Below are 14,959 nucleotides of genomic sequence, written 5' to 3'. Positions count from 1 at the left end.
ACATGCTAACTGCCACAAGACCACAAAATGAAGTTTTATGCTGCTCTGAACTATTTTATTTGTTTGTGTCTCAAACTACCGTCTGTGATTGAGCACGCTGAGACAGGTTTGACCTGTGTCTTATACATTGAATGTGCGTGCTGTTCTGGCTGAGGCGTGGCAATGAGGCGTACAGGGGAGAATGTAGGGTGGGTGGGGACAGGGGTGGGGTAGGGCTGGAGGGTACTTAACTTTGCCCTTTGGGGAAGAATGTGTTGAGAGCTGGTTGAGAGCCATGTGACCTTTAAATGGATCTATCTGAACTCCACTAGTCCCCCATGTTTTAGGACTTTATGGTGTGTACATCATAACAAATCCCTGGTGTCTGTTCCTCTCTGTCTGCCATGTGTGTTGTTGTCTCAATCATGTGCACACACTAATTGGTCTTGTGGTTGACAATTAGTGTCATCATTACCATACATGCTGCTGATAAGGGTGTTATAGCTGATACTGACACCACAACTTTATTAGAAGAGTGTCTGCTTCATCTGGACCTCACACATGAGCATCATTTCACAACCTTACACACAGGGAAAGTGACCGAGAGATGGTTGAAGATTTGATATTTTAAAGTCACGTTTTAATGCCTGATAAAGTATATATCCAACCTCTCAAACCTCACCAAACTTTGCCCTTTTGATGATTTTTGTTTCTGCAACAAGTCAGTGGATGATGTTGGCGTTTGACCATGGTAAAAGGAAAAATAACATCTTCATATATTCTTATAAAATGACCTCAATTCGAGCTTAAAAAGGTTTCCCATTCAGACAGCTGTCCTATTTACACAGGAATAACCTGTACAAGTGTTTCTGGGACTCACATAAATGTCCTGAGTCATCAAGGCCTTGTGTTTTTCACTGTAACCTTATCACTGATTTGTCATTTTCACAGGTTTTTCTTTTTTAATATTAAGTAACCTTTATGATTACATGTATGGTCACTATCATGTGGTGCAACCCATCTCTGACACACAAAAATCCTTTCTCAAAACGATAGGATTTACCAAGACATGGTAATTAGCTGCATGATTATACGGTATGATTTTTTGAAGCACTTGGTTCTGATTGTCATGAAGACTTTCTACATGTGATCTAAGTGAGACAGTTTTCATATTTGTGTTAAATCAACAGTTAGTTGTAGTACTAGCAAACAAGGAAAAGAGACACTTGGAGGAAATGCCTTAACACTTAGGAAAAACAAGTTAAGCAAGTGTATTGTTACGAGAAAGCTCTTCCTGTTTTATCTCTTCACTGTCAATAGGTTATCACTGAAATTCCTCCTAAGAAACCGTATGTGTATGGTAAATGTGTCATAACCAAAGAATCTTTAGGGTTCATTATATATGTTGTTTTTTATTTTTTATTTTATTTTATGAAGTAAGTAGCTAAAGAACATTCATCTACTAAGTTGTAAGAGATCCTTGACTTGTGTAGGACTGTCTTTGGTAAGCCTGCAGTGGCTGCATCACTACCTGCTGTAATAGATCTCTGAGTCATTGAATAACTTAAGCACCACCAGCTGATGGGGTATCTTCATGCTAACTGTGTGGATGGTGGGGTGGAGGAGGGGGCGTGGTGCAGGTAGGCTGTACCTTCCTCCAGTCCAGTTTTGGAGAAGCCTTACGGCACTCACTCGCGCAACCACACACAGAGTGGGTGTGTGTGTGTGTGTGTACACTGAGCATCAGTGAGAACAGGCTGCTCGAGGACGCACGTACACATCGTCAGGCTGCCTCGCGCTCCATCAGACGGTCGCCCATGATGAGAGGCTGCTCCGGCCGACCCGGGCTCGCACAGAACCAGGACAGAGCGGGTAAGACAGACCGTTTTGGAGGCTTGAGCAGGCTGTAGTTTGGTGCTGTACGTTTCAGAGACAGAGAGAGTCGGGCAGTGAGAGGCAGGTCGAGCAGCTCTCCAAGACGTAAACAAGAGTCGATGTGCTGCTGCCTGTCGCTGTGTTGGCGCTGTCACCGAGACCTTTCCCCTACATAACAACTAGAGGCGATGATCTTTGTTTTATACAGTTACCAACCTCATCTGTCACAGCAGCAGTCGTTTTGTTACACAGAGGATGCAGACACACACAGTCGGATATTTTGCAGCTTGCAGGAAATTATAAACCCCCGAAGCTTTGCAGTTTCTCTATTAGTGTTATTGTTTTTATGACTGTCAAATTCTGCGCACAGATCATGATGGAGAAACTGTTGCAGATGTAAATGGGTTTCGTTTTGTGATTGTGAACCAGGTTGTTGTTGCGACGCAGTGTGTATCATTCAAGCCTTATAGACACGCTGATTGTTCATTTATGAGCTAAGGCAGTCTGTTTGCGTGTGTTTACTTCCCAGTGTAATGTGTATACTGCACTTGGCAATGACTTGTCTATTGTAACACAGGCTAAAAGCTGCTAGCAGCAATCAGAGTCTGACAGCTATACTAAGAGTAGGAGGAGGAGGAGCAGTGATCTGTTTCCTGTTCATGTCCCTGTGTACTGAAGTGTGCAAGAAACCCCATTTACCCTCACTGGAAATGATCACACACAGATCAAGCACACAAATTAGCTATGCTTCTTTTAATAACTCACCAAATAATAGCCTGCATTAACAACTGTTACAGTGTTTGACACAGCTTGTGTTGTGTTTCTTTCAGAACTATATATCCCACTGTGCTTGTATCATTACAACCTAGCATGAGAAGAGTGTGCCATTTCTGTGCGTACCTGATGAACCTGACATGTATTATAGTCTGCCAGCAGTCAGGGAATCTGAGAAAAAGAGGGGAGCTACTTAATTAGAAAATTTTCATTTTCATCATATGTAGGTCACAGGCCTGTTAATCCACCAGCAAAGACTGAACATACAGCGTCATATGGGCATTGGATATAAAGCCACCAGGAATAAACAGAGGGGCATCCACGGAAGTGTCGCTTTACAGTGTGTACACCTATATTGTTGAAGCTATGCCAATGTAAAGAGTCATTCTACAATGTGGGGACCTTTTCCAACCAATTAATGCCATGTAAAGTAGATGTATTTGAGTATATATTAGGGTGTTGTCATGTGCGGTTTGGCAATTTAGAGATAAAACTCCAGCAACGCTTGAAGGAAGGAGAACAACCCATGTAGGCTTGTAGTCTCAATCGAAATATGTTGCTCCATAATAAGGTTGCTCTCCTTAATCCAAGTGTTGCTGGAGCTTTGACCCTTTTAGACCTCTTTTTCTTCTCCCCACAAAGTAGACAAAGGTGTGCCAGAATCATCTGCTTCGGCACTTTAGAGATGGAAAGAATATTTGAGACACATTTTTCTAACCCTTTGACCTAAATTTGTTAATAAACATTATATCCAAAGTTTCATTTCCTGGAGAGATAAGTTGGATAAAATTACAGGTGTTACAAAATATGTCCAAACAACAACAACTTGCTAGCAAGTTTAATGGTTTGGGGAAATCCCCTCTAAGCATCCCTTGAAATAAAAATAAATGAATAATTAAAAATGCTCAGAGTAAAAGGACTGTTGCTTCCCCAGATTTCTCACTGAACATTTTGAGTTGCACACAGTTGAATCATTATTTACATAGTTGGTGTGAATTTTGTTGCTGGTTTCTGTTGACCTCTCACACACATAGAGATAGGGAAAGAAGACTGCCATCTCATGGACAATGAGAGCTCATGCAAAAAGTCCTTTAGCTTCACTTTGTGTCTGCAAGTTCCAGTTTTTCTGGCATTGATGAAAGGAGGTCAAAATACTGGTAGTATTATCTTTGATTAAATTAGTATAATAGGAAAAGAATGAAACAAAAAAAACCTTACTAAGGTATGGTGTATGTGGTATTATTGTAAGTTTATGCCCTTTTTACTGAAAAATGTCTACATTTCTACAGTTTCATTTAGCAGACATCTTTGACCAAAGTGACGTACAACACAAGCAAGAATTTAGACAAAAAGGAAAACCTAGTTCCTGTGACGAAGTGCTACAAGTTATTTGGCTGTAGGTGCTGCCATTAAAATGCAAGATTTTTTGAAAATGTTTTTTGAAAAGTCTTGACAGGACAACTACTTTTAGTTTTAAAGTCTCCTTCAACTCAGTTATAAAAGGTCAAGTATCTGAAATTCAGCACCCTGAAAGAGAAGCACTATCATGAAATTCATCTTTTCTTTATTTTATTATTCCTGTACATTTCTGCTTTTGAGGTTTTAAGTGTTTTTTTCTCACCAAAATGGTCAGCAGTGTGTGTCATTCAGGAGAATCAGAAATGTTAAAAAGAAAGTCAGCACAATGAGTTGATGCTTAGTGTTTAATACAGCAAGTTTTCTTAGTTCTGATTATTTTCTGCCGCCCAACTTCACAGTAATAAAAATGACCACACACCATTTTGAATATTTGGGAACACCTAGTATATATATATATATATATATATATATATATATATATATATATATATATATATATATATTCTACAAAAAAAGAGGGGGTACTTCTTGTAGGAGAAGATTTGCATTTTCTTGTTGAACTGATTCTCATACTGATGGTATTAGTTAAACTACTCAGCTTTTTGTTTGAGTTGAGTTTTCCAAAAAGTGACAAAAGTCATTAGGTTTTGTAAGCATAATCCTGTGAAGTAGTCAAAGGGTCAAAAGGTCAAATCTTTGTCAACCACTTAAACAAATAAACCAATGATAAGGCCAAACATTTTGCAATTTGCTCTGGCAAAACTGAAAACAAGGTGTGACACAAATGTGTTCGTGAAATCGAGCTGATTAAACACAGCACAGGTCAAAGATGGGCCAAGGTATGATCGATGTGAAGTCAACAAACCTGTGATGAATTTTCACTTCTAGCTGAACATTTCTCTATGGTTTCAATACTTGTTTTGTTTTTATGATATTGTTGACTGCACTGGAAAAGGCCATCTTGACCGCAGCTGGTTTCTGGTTTTCTCATTTTTTAAATTAAGAATTAAAGTAATGAGAAAAAAATAATCTCTTTCAATTAGTATATTATTCATCATAATAATATCTGAAACTCTTATTTGCTCCAAAAGCAGCTCTAAATAATGTTTTTATCTTCACAGTGAAACAAACTGTGTTGTTTCACCATGACTTTATAATACAATGAAAGACTTTTTTCGGAGTCTGTTGCATTTGTTGCTCGCGAAACTAGTATCATCAGTGATGGGTGATGAACTGATCACAGTTTCTTCCAATTTCTGAGCCTTTTCTGTTGCAAACTATGAAAACTTTTTCAATGACTCAAAAGGCTCAAAAGACTCATGTTGTCTAATATTTTTAGCATCTTGCAACACTTAACAAAAACAATTTCCATATTTTCCTCTTAACTCTTATTACCTGGACAAATGTAACTTGCAAATGAAAAATGTGTTGAAACATTATTTTAGCAGATAGCCTATAGTTATGGCTTTAACAGCACTGCACAACACTATAAAGAAACTTAAAAATGGATGAGGTTTGTTCTCCCTGAATGTGTCTCACTAAAAACTGAGAAACACTACTTCAAAAAGACTTTAAAAAGAGATCAGGTGAGATATGGCGTCCTTGCATAGTAGCGTATTCCCCTGGAGTTAAGGGGCGAAGTCTTTTATTTATTGTAATACGATAAAGGTAATGCAGTGTGCCGATCTCGAGCCACTACAAGTGACTAGGTTTGTTGCGGGCAAGCAACTATAGCCTACAGGATTTGTTATTTATTTTTTTTTTTGTTGTTGCTCAGTTTACGCTCTTTACGGCTGAGTAGAAAATGTGTTGCACCCGTACTGCAGTCATTACGACCGCCTTATAAAAAGTGGTCTGACACGATCACGTGACAGCAGCAGAGGCAGAGACCGGGGTGCAGACCTGTATCCATCACCGCGAGCAGCGTGGATGAAACACCGGTCACCTTCAGAGCAGCATCACGGGAAAAGGCCCCGTGTTCCCACCGCTGCTGCCTCTGGTACCTCGCAAGGCGGAATGGAGGAAAAAGCACCGACAAACCCGCGGGAACTCACCCAAAATCCGCTCAAGAAGATCTGGATGCCTTGTAAAAATGGCCTTCCTGAAAAACACATTTCGCAAAGAAAGGGTTCGTATGACAACGTGGCCACCGGTGTTAGCACCTATATGTTGAGCTATATCCCTCGTGGTTGAATGTGTATCACCACATTTTTTGTATTTCTTGCCTGGCTTTGTGTTCACGTTTGTGTGCACGCTGCCAGAGCCTGTGTTGAAATCGTGCATAATTAACGTTAATGCGCCTCCTGCGTTTAGCGCCGTTTCTCAATCCGCCTGTATGCTCCTGCTAAAGTAACCACGGTGCGTGGACCGCAGTTCGCAGAGTTCAGATGTCTCGCTGAGCTGCAGCCATCTGGCTCACTATGTTATGTAAGGACTCTCTGAATGCTCCCGCAGATGAAGGCAGCTCGCATCGAGGAGAAATGACTGGTACTGGGGATGTTTAAATCATTGTTACTGAGTGCCAAGTCAAGCACCAGCTATTGGTAAACACGAATTGTATCTCTGCAGTCATGTGAGTGATGTGCTCTGTGGATGAGCGTGTGCGTTTTATCTGCATACACATTGCTCACTTATGTGTGTGGCATTGCCTCTTCACTGTCACTCGACTGAGACAGAGTTTTTGATTTATTGGACTAAAGAGAGAGAAAATAAAAAACAATTCGGTCAAATCTACATCCTTTTAGATATTAAACGTTGACCAGCCTCAAAATTAAATGCTGAGAGGTTGAGAGCACTTAGAGGCCTGATGTGCCCTCTCACCCTGTCATCTGTGCTCTCATTCAGACTGAGTGTTGAAACTAATTCTTAGTGAAGTGTTTCACAAGTAACCGGACATGATAGTGCCACTCTGACCTCTGCTCTTGTTGAAAACACTGTCAGGGTGGTGTGACTGTCTTATTGTCCCTTTCCCTGGGTTACTCTTAAAGATAATCTTGCATTGACACCAAGTCTTTATTCTTTATTCTTATATACAGTATGAAAGGTATGACCTGGTAGGTTTTAAAAGTGACAGAGCAATGCTTTCTGTTATAAAGAAACCATGTCTTAAAACATTTTACTGAGCACTTAAATCCTTTTGCTATGGATCAGCTTTACTTTTTAGTGTGTGATGAGCACATGACTGATGCAATCTTTCCTCCTTTACCTTGCAGTATGTATGACCAACTGTCCCACCCTGATTGTGACTGTGGGCCTTCCTGCCAGGGGGAAGACCTACATTTCCAAGAAGCTGACTCGATATCTAAACTGGATTGACGTGCCAACCAGAGGTGAGACCTTCTCTGAAATTAGGCAAAAATTCCTGGACAGTTATGGGAGTGCAGGATGGGGGTGGGAATTGCAGTGCAGCTGGAAATATAATACCCTATACATTGACTTTGACAAAGATGATATTATATGGTGTTTTATGATGATTTTTTGTGATAAAAGACAATGCTAAATTAAATACAAAAATGCTCAATTTTTTTTTTTTGTTTTTTTTCATGTCCTTCTCTCCCACAGAATTTAACGTTGGACAGTACAGGAGAGAGTTTGTGAAGATCTACAAGTCCTTTGAATTCTTCCGTCCAGACAACGAGGAGGGTTTGAGGATCAGACGGTAAGAGTAACAACCAGCCTCCGACCACTTCAATAATTAATTACACTCCAGCAATGCTTCATCTGTGTTTGTATTATGTTTCCAGACAGTGTGCATCAGCAGCACTGAATGATGTGCGGCAGTACCTCACGGAGGAAGGAGGCCAAGTTGCGGTAGTTGACACATTCTCTTTATTTTCATGTTTTTAGGCAGGTTAAATTCAGTGCACTAAAAGTATGTCTGTTTTGTGCTTAACAGGTTTTTGATGCAACGAACACCACAAGAGAAAGGAGGGAAACCATCATCCAGTTTGCAGAGCAGAATGGCTTCAAGGTACCTTGCTGGGTCTTTCAACAGAGGAGGCTGATTGCACTATCTGACCCTCACACTAAACATGTTTCCTTCCTCCCTGCTCTTCCTGTAGGTGTTCTTTGTGGAGTCTGTGTGTGAAGACCCAGATGTCATACAGGAGAACATAGTGGTAAGTGTCTGGAGTTGATCTGAGTTATTTTTTCCTCAAGAGACACTTGTCCCTGTTGGCCTCACTTGTCTTGGTTTCCCTGTTTAGCAAGTGAAGTTGGGCAGCCCTGACTACACAAACTGCAACACTGAGGAGGCGGTGGAGGACTTCATGAAGAGGATCAAGTGTTATGAAAACTCCTATGAGACACTGGATGAAGTCTTGGACAGGTGAGATGAAAGTTTATTAGAGGGGATGTTTTCTCTTTGCAAGCCCTTGAATTTGTACACTTTTAACCTGAAGGCTTTGTGTATCTTGGGCCTCTCCTCAGGGATCTCTCCTACATCAAAATCATGGACGTGGGTCAGCGCTACTTAGTAAACAGGGTGTTGGATCACATCCAGAGCCGGATCGTCTACTACCTCATGAACATACACATCACACCGCGTTCCATCTACCTGTGTCGCCACGGCGAGAGCGAACTTAACGTCAAGGGGCGAATTGGAGGAGACTCAGGTCTTACACCAAGAGGCAAAGAGGTTAATTTTTTATTTTTATTTTATGATTTTTCTTTACTGCTCTTTTCCCCCTGAAATAGCACCAACAGTTTTATTTTCTCTCTGTAGTTTGCCAAGAAACTCAGCCAGTTCATACAGTCACAGGGCATCAGTGACCTTAAGGTGTGGACCAGTCAGATGAAGAGAACCATCCAGACTGCCGAGGCTCTCAGTGTGCCGTATGAGCAGTGGAAGGTCCTGAATGAGATCGATGCAGTAAGTACAAGTTTGGCTGCTTTGCACAGCTATATTTTTTTTCGAAAGTTTCTGGTGTTAATCTTTGTGTGATATCATTTTAGGGTGTTTGTGAGGAGATGATGTATGAGGAGATCCAGGACCACTATCCTTTGGAGTTTGCTCTGAGGGACCAGGACAAATATCGCTATCGGTACCCTAAAGGAGAGGTCAGTCAGTTTGGTTACGTAAATGTTAAAGCGTTTGTTTATCTCTAAGTGTTGCAGTGGGATCCTTTTGTGAAGTGTGTTTGTTTTCAGTTTTAGATTTTTCCAATTTAGACTTGGTCTTCCTTTATAAACACACACTCGTACAGACGTGACCACAGACATGATTAAACATTATCCAGATGGCCACAGGCCAATAAATCTCTGCTAATGAGTTTCAAATTAGACATGCAGCTCTTCAAGACAGATTTGGCCAAACATCAGATAACGGGGAGAAGAGATTTCACAATACTGTCTGTGTGTGTGTGCCAACACGCAGTTTCCGGTTGTTTACTGTGTGTCTGAATGCCCTCTGGTGTGTTCTCACCTTAAGTCCATCTCATTAGCGCTCCATTTATCCAACACAGGAAGATTGATTTGAGCATTACCGGGCAGACACTGTGCTGATGTTGGGGAGCTGTGTTTAAGCTGGTGTTGGTGAAGATGGCCTGAACTGATTTCTTTCACCTGCTTTAATGCTAATGTATTTACCTGAGAATGATTACACACCAAAGTGTATGAAGTAAAAGAGAATTAATGGAGCTTTTAACCAACAGCTTCATGGCTTTGGCTGCATTTTATTCTCACTCTTAGTGAAAAGAAACCCTTTCACAGCAATGATCTCCTGTGATCTGCTTCTTAAATTATAGATTGATTCTATTTTTAGATATACAGTTGGACATCTACAGAAAAAAATATGTTTTGTTTCGTTGTCCAAAACTAGTTGGTTTCAGTTTGTTTCTCTTCTGGCTCAGTCCTATGAGGATCTGGTGCAGCGCTTGGAGCCCGTCATCATGGAGCTGGAGCGGCAGGAAAACGTGCTGGTTATCTGTCACCAGGCTGTCATGCGCTGCCTGTTGGCATATTTTCTGGATAAGACTGCAGGCAAGTTCTAAAACTAAACCTCATGCATTAAATAACAACACTGATTAAACACAAAGAAGGGCTGTTAAATCACCTGCTTAAGACAGTCTCTAAATTCACCTGGCAGATAAGTAAGCTAAGGAGTAGTGCTTATACTAACTGCTCAGGAGAACTTAAAGTTGACACATCACAATATTTATTTTCCCTGAATTGAACCAATTGCACCTTGTTTAAATGAGGTTCTGGATGAAGCCACTTGAATACTGTGACGTAGTCTCACTTGAACACATTGAGTTTACTGATAAAGCTGTGGCTTGGACTCAGCGGTGATGATAGGGAAACCACTGATGTATCACTGTTTATTCAGAGGCTTTACCTTTTCAACAAAGGGATACATACTGTAAATCTGTAAATTGATACTAAACCCATAACAAACTGAAAATTAAACTTAACAGACCAGACATGTTGAAGTTTGATGAAATCAAAGTGCTCAATTCTTAAACTTCTGCTCTGCTGTGTTTACTCTGAAACAGAGGAGCTACCGTACCTGAAGTGCCCGCTGCACACCGTGCTGAAGCTAACGCCTGTAGCTTATGGTAGGTCTAGTCTCCTGTAAGAATACATTGCATTGAATGAATGTTGTTTCTGTGAGTTAAACACTTTTCTTCCACCTTTATAAGGGATAACCAAAGTTGTGTTTGTGTGCTCAGGCTGCAAAGTGGAGTCCATCTGCTTAAATGTGGAGGCTGTCAACACTCATCGAGAAAGACCAGAGGTGGGTATAAGCTCATGCAGAAGCACAGACTTGCCTGTGAACACACACGTGCATACACACACAAACAGGCAAACTTTTTAAGATATGTCCATCCACACAAAGATATAGATACAAATGGAAAACAGATATTTACTCATGCAGAGGTTTTATTTTTCTGACTGCTCAAATCATTTTGAATTGCTTGTCATATTCACCCACTTACACAACATTTACACATGGATGGCTGAGATGACTACATAGACCATCAGTAGCTGGCATTGAACTCCAGACATTGTGATTGGGAGACACTTAACTTTACCACTGAGCCTGATTATGAACATCCTGTCTGCTAACAGTTGATTTCGATGGGTATTTTTCATTATAAGTGTAGTGAACTAAAAGTGAAGTTTCTGAGTTAGATTATGTGGATTGTATACAATCAGAGCAGTAAACTGATCAAGGCCAACAGAAACATCCTGGAGAGTCTGTCGTTGTCCCCTCATCACATGTATCTTGATATGGATCATGAAAAAGAGTTAAACTGGTGTCCTTGTGCGCAATTTCACATCATGTTATGATTTTGTGGAAGCATGAGAGGTAAACCCACAGTTCGGGCCCAGTATACACACACCTGTGTACATGTACACTCACACAGAGTGCTGGTTGCCCTGCCAGTAAACACACTGTTTTAATCAGACTGCAGACGGTCAACAGCTTCTTGATCTCAGGGAAAAATCAGTTTGAGGAATAACTTCTGGTAGTTGCCTAATTTTACCCTCCTGTACTTTTTCACTTCATGTGTTTTATTGGTGCGTTCCATTCGTACTCAGAAGTCGGAGTTTACAAGGTCTGAGTTGGAAATTTCAACTGGAAGTTGGCGGACCAGCCCTCGGTGTACAGTCAAAGATGGCTAAGCTCCTCTTATATTCTGTTTATTTTAGCATTTCTGACCAGTTTTTGACACAATAAATTAGCCATCTATACATATAGTATTATTCAAGGTTTATATATAGCAATACTGCTGCTATTGCAAGGTTTTCCAACTTGGCAAGTGGAACGCTTTTATCATGGAGATGGCATTGTTCCCACTACCCATTTCCCAGTTTCAGTGTAATTGGAACGCACCAGTAGATCTGTCCGAATCCACGTACATGCAATATCCCAAATATTCTGAATTTTAATATTTGAAGTAATTGAGCAGCCCCATATCCAGACTGATGCAATTACACTTGGCTGATGTTATTTAATAAAAAAAATGTATAAAAAGGTTGCATACAATAGTTAGGTTGAGTTTTATAGAGCAGAAACAAGCGCATAAAAACAAGAAAAAAAAACCCTCTGTAATTGAATCCTTCTTCCTGAGCTACCTGGTGTGTTTGCAGTGGATTCTAATTATGTGTTTGATGTGATTGATTCCCTCCCCCTGTGTGTTTTTTTTCCTATCAAACAGAACGTAGAAGTGTCGCGGATGTCAGAGGAGGCTTTGCTAACAGTGCCAGCTCACCAATGAGGCAGTGCTCCTCACCCTTCCCCAACCCCATCCTACATTAGCCCTCTTTACACACACCGTACCACTGTAACAAAGCACCAAGTCCGTCTGTCCACTGAATCACTCCTTACTCTAATCAGTCTTGTTTTTTTTAATCAACATTTTAAGTGATGATGGTGATAATTAACTGGAATCCAGTTTTTTATTTTGTTTATTGATAGACCTTTGGCACACGTCTAGTGTCGCACACATTCTCCAATTTGTGGAGACTGCTTAAAAAGCAGATTGGTTATTTTAACTGATGCTATCATCCCGACTGTGAAGCAGTGAAACTCCAGCACCTTTTTGTTGGACCAGTGATTACATGTAGTTTCTTTTCTCAGTGGACTTGTCTCCTAAACTAATGTAGAACATTAACTTGAACCAGTGTTTTATTAGATTATACTTTTGTGGTAAAAGTCAGGACACTAAGTTTTACAGCAATGCACAGTAAGAAACAAATTGTTTTTCATATTTTGCACATAGAATCATCTGTTTATTCATTACATTACCTTTCTAATTGTCCAGTTTGTCTCTGGTTTCTAGATGTTAACACTGTCTACTGATTCTTGAAGAAGCTGATTTTTAACAATTTGTTTTAATGTTTTTTTGTTCAATGTGAAGGTATATATTTATATGACTGATCAGAATCAAGAGGATATTTATGTTTCATGTTTCCTAATAAACACTCATCCAATTCATGTATCCTTAATCAATCTTCCTGTGCTTCATTTTAGCAAGTTTGACATGAATGCCGTTTTAGTCTGAAATATTTGAATCCATATCTAAAGCTGTATGCCTCAGCCTGCAGTGCTTAAGATTTCTCACTCGTACTCATGTCACATTTATACACAAGGAGAATATTTTCTTCCTATCTGGAGATCAGACATATTCAGTCCACTTCCTGCTCTTTCTGCTGTGCAAACTGGAGACTCTGGGGAGGTTTCCCCATTCATTGATATGCAAAAAGTCTGCTGAAGAAAGTGCTGCCATTCATCAGCTTGAACAATACTCTTACTGTGTGATGAACACACATTTCCCTTTGGCTACAATAAGAGATGCAACATAATGTGTGTGTGTTAGTCACAGACTGAAATACTGTTTCTTCAAAGCCATTTGTAAAAACAGACTATGATGATCAAACCATTGCTTCTAAAGTGCACAACAGAAATAAACATCCCAGAGACAATGCATGAATTTTGCTCATAGGGTGAGGTTAGTTGCAACATCTATTTGCTGAAGGTCTATATTTTAGAGAAGTGCTTAAAAGAAGCTGTGGCATTCAGCAGTGACGAGGTGTTCAATCATCTGTACACAAAAAGCATCTTAATTTTCACAGAATATAAACTTAACTCACTATAGCTTACATGATAAGCTTGAATTGGTAAAACAGCCAGATCACACTTCATTCCCTTTGATTGTAATAGTTGAGCTGTTTTCAGGTAACACAAACAGAAACTCTCCTAACAATGATGCGTTTCTCTTTGTAGAATGTGAACATTCATCGTACCCCTGAAGACGCCCTGCAAACCGTCCCCGCTCATTTCTGACGGCCCGCTGTGGCTGGACCTTCTCTCCCACTCCTGGAATCAGATCCTCTCTCCCAGCCTGCTCATCCTCCTCACAGGGGTGACCATCTGGGTGATACGCCTGGTTCCCCTTCACTACTACTGCCACACTTCACCTTGTGTTTTTCATTTTCAAGAAACGAAGGAAACCGACCTGATCACTTTGTCTATTTGGGCCTTGTAAGGGGTTCATGTAGCCACACTGCAGGTTCACTTTATTTATCAGTCAGACTGTTGTTGTGCTCTGAGGGGAAGACAACGCCTGATTCCTGTTATTTGTTTCTCTATTCACTTTGGTGTGTTTATTTGTGACAGTAAACCTGAAGCATACTTAAATACTTTGGAGTATTAACCATGTTGTGTCAACAAATGATCATGTGATTTTCTGCTACACATGTATGACATGCTGTTGTAATGTGCAATCAATGTTGAACGTGAAGGTGTCTTTCGTGATACTGTGCAATATAAAGTTTATATCTACTTGGAAAAAAGATATGAAGGTTAATATTTAAAGATTAAGGGGGCTCAATGAAATAAACACTCATTCAAAGATTTTTTAACAGAGGTAAAAGTTATAGAAGTTTTTATACTAATTGGTAAAACTGAGGTCAAAGTAAATGTTGATTCTTCACACAGAAGTTTGGTGAAATAAAAAAACATCCAGTCACTTTTCTTAAAGAACACATCTGAGCACACGGGGCTGAAAAACTTCACAGTGCAATGTTAGCTCAAAGCTTACATCAGTGTATGACAAACTCAACTATAATAAAGAAGTTATTTTTATAAACCCACTGGTTTGTCTTTTTTTTAATGAGGAGGTAATAACTCATCAGCAGCACTCCTTTATTTATAAGTGCTGGTTTGTGAGTCTATAAAACATGAAAACACTGTGCCAGTCTATGATAGATGGTTGCAAATTAATTTCCATTGCTACATTATTTCAACATATTTTACTTACCAATTAAACTATTACTAATATGTAATATATATTATAGTACAGTGCCCTCTGACAGGTTGAGCAGTTGGATAATCCTGGGCTGTGGGCATTCTTTAATATTTTGGCTTCTTCCTAATGTAAATCTGTGTATAAGGCCACTTCCTCTGATTTTTAAACAGCCTTGATAGTGTGAAAATGACTGAGTTTTAGACCACTTTGTAATGATT

General features: G+C 39.9%; 1 protein-coding gene across 4 annotated transcripts; it reads left to right on the top strand.

The window, feature by feature from the left end:
- Positions 1-1,681: 1,681 nt before the first annotated feature.
- Positions 1,682-14,582, top strand: pfkfb4a (6-phosphofructo-2-kinase/fructose-2,6-biphosphatase 4a). 4 transcript variants are annotated; one of them, XM_074680768.1, is made up of 14 exons: positions 1,682-1,851; positions 7,200-7,316; positions 7,549-7,645; positions 7,731-7,797; positions 7,883-7,957; positions 8,049-8,105; positions 8,193-8,314; positions 8,416-8,623; positions 8,711-8,857; positions 8,941-9,045; positions 9,837-9,966; positions 10,479-10,541; positions 10,656-10,720; positions 13,718-14,582. In XM_074680768.1, the coding sequence occupies exons 1-14, from the start codon at positions 1,797-1,799 to the stop codon at positions 13,775-13,777; spliced, it is 1,368 nt and encodes a 455-aa protein (XP_074536869.1). In that variant the 5' UTR covers positions 1,682-1,796; the 3' UTR covers positions 13,778-14,582. The 4 variants fall into 4 exon arrangements, with proteins under 4 accessions (XP_074536869.1, XP_074536859.1, XP_074536851.1 ...); XM_074680758.1 differs by lacking the exon at positions 13,718-14,582 and adding an exon at positions 12,150-13,689 and having other exon boundaries at positions 1,686-1,851; XM_074680750.1 differs by lacking the exon at positions 1,682-1,851 and adding an exon at positions 5,793-6,115.
- The last annotated feature ends 377 nt before the right edge of the window (positions 14,583-14,959 follow it).

Source organism: Halichoeres trimaculatus, unplaced genomic scaffold, assembly GCF_033239565.1.
Source record: "Halichoeres trimaculatus isolate MK-OKI-2021-1 unplaced genomic scaffold, fHalTri1.1 fHalTri1_scaffold_1, whole genome shotgun sequence".
Taxonomy (NCBI): domain Eukaryota; kingdom Metazoa; phylum Chordata; class Actinopteri; order Labriformes; family Labridae; genus Halichoeres; species Halichoeres trimaculatus.
Note: the sequence above shows the minus strand (reverse complement) of the source record. Positions and strands in the feature narration are given on the sequence as shown.

What these genes read in the sequence shown, in the direction of transcription:
- pfkfb4a (XM_074680750.1), top strand. Translation starts at nt 5,917, where the DNA reads ATGAAACACCGGTCACCTTCAGAGCAGCATCACGGGAAAAGGCCCCGT. An exon ending in CTGGATGAAGTCTTGGACAG is followed by an intron (nt 8,315 to 8,415) that starts GTGAGATGAAAG and finishes GCCTCTCCTCAG; the next exon opens with GGATCTCTCCTACATCAAAA. An exon ending in ATCGGTACCCTAAAGGAGAG is followed by an intron (nt 9,046 to 9,836) that starts GTCAGTCAGTTT and finishes CTTCTGGCTCAG; the next exon opens with TCCTATGAGGATCTGGTGCA.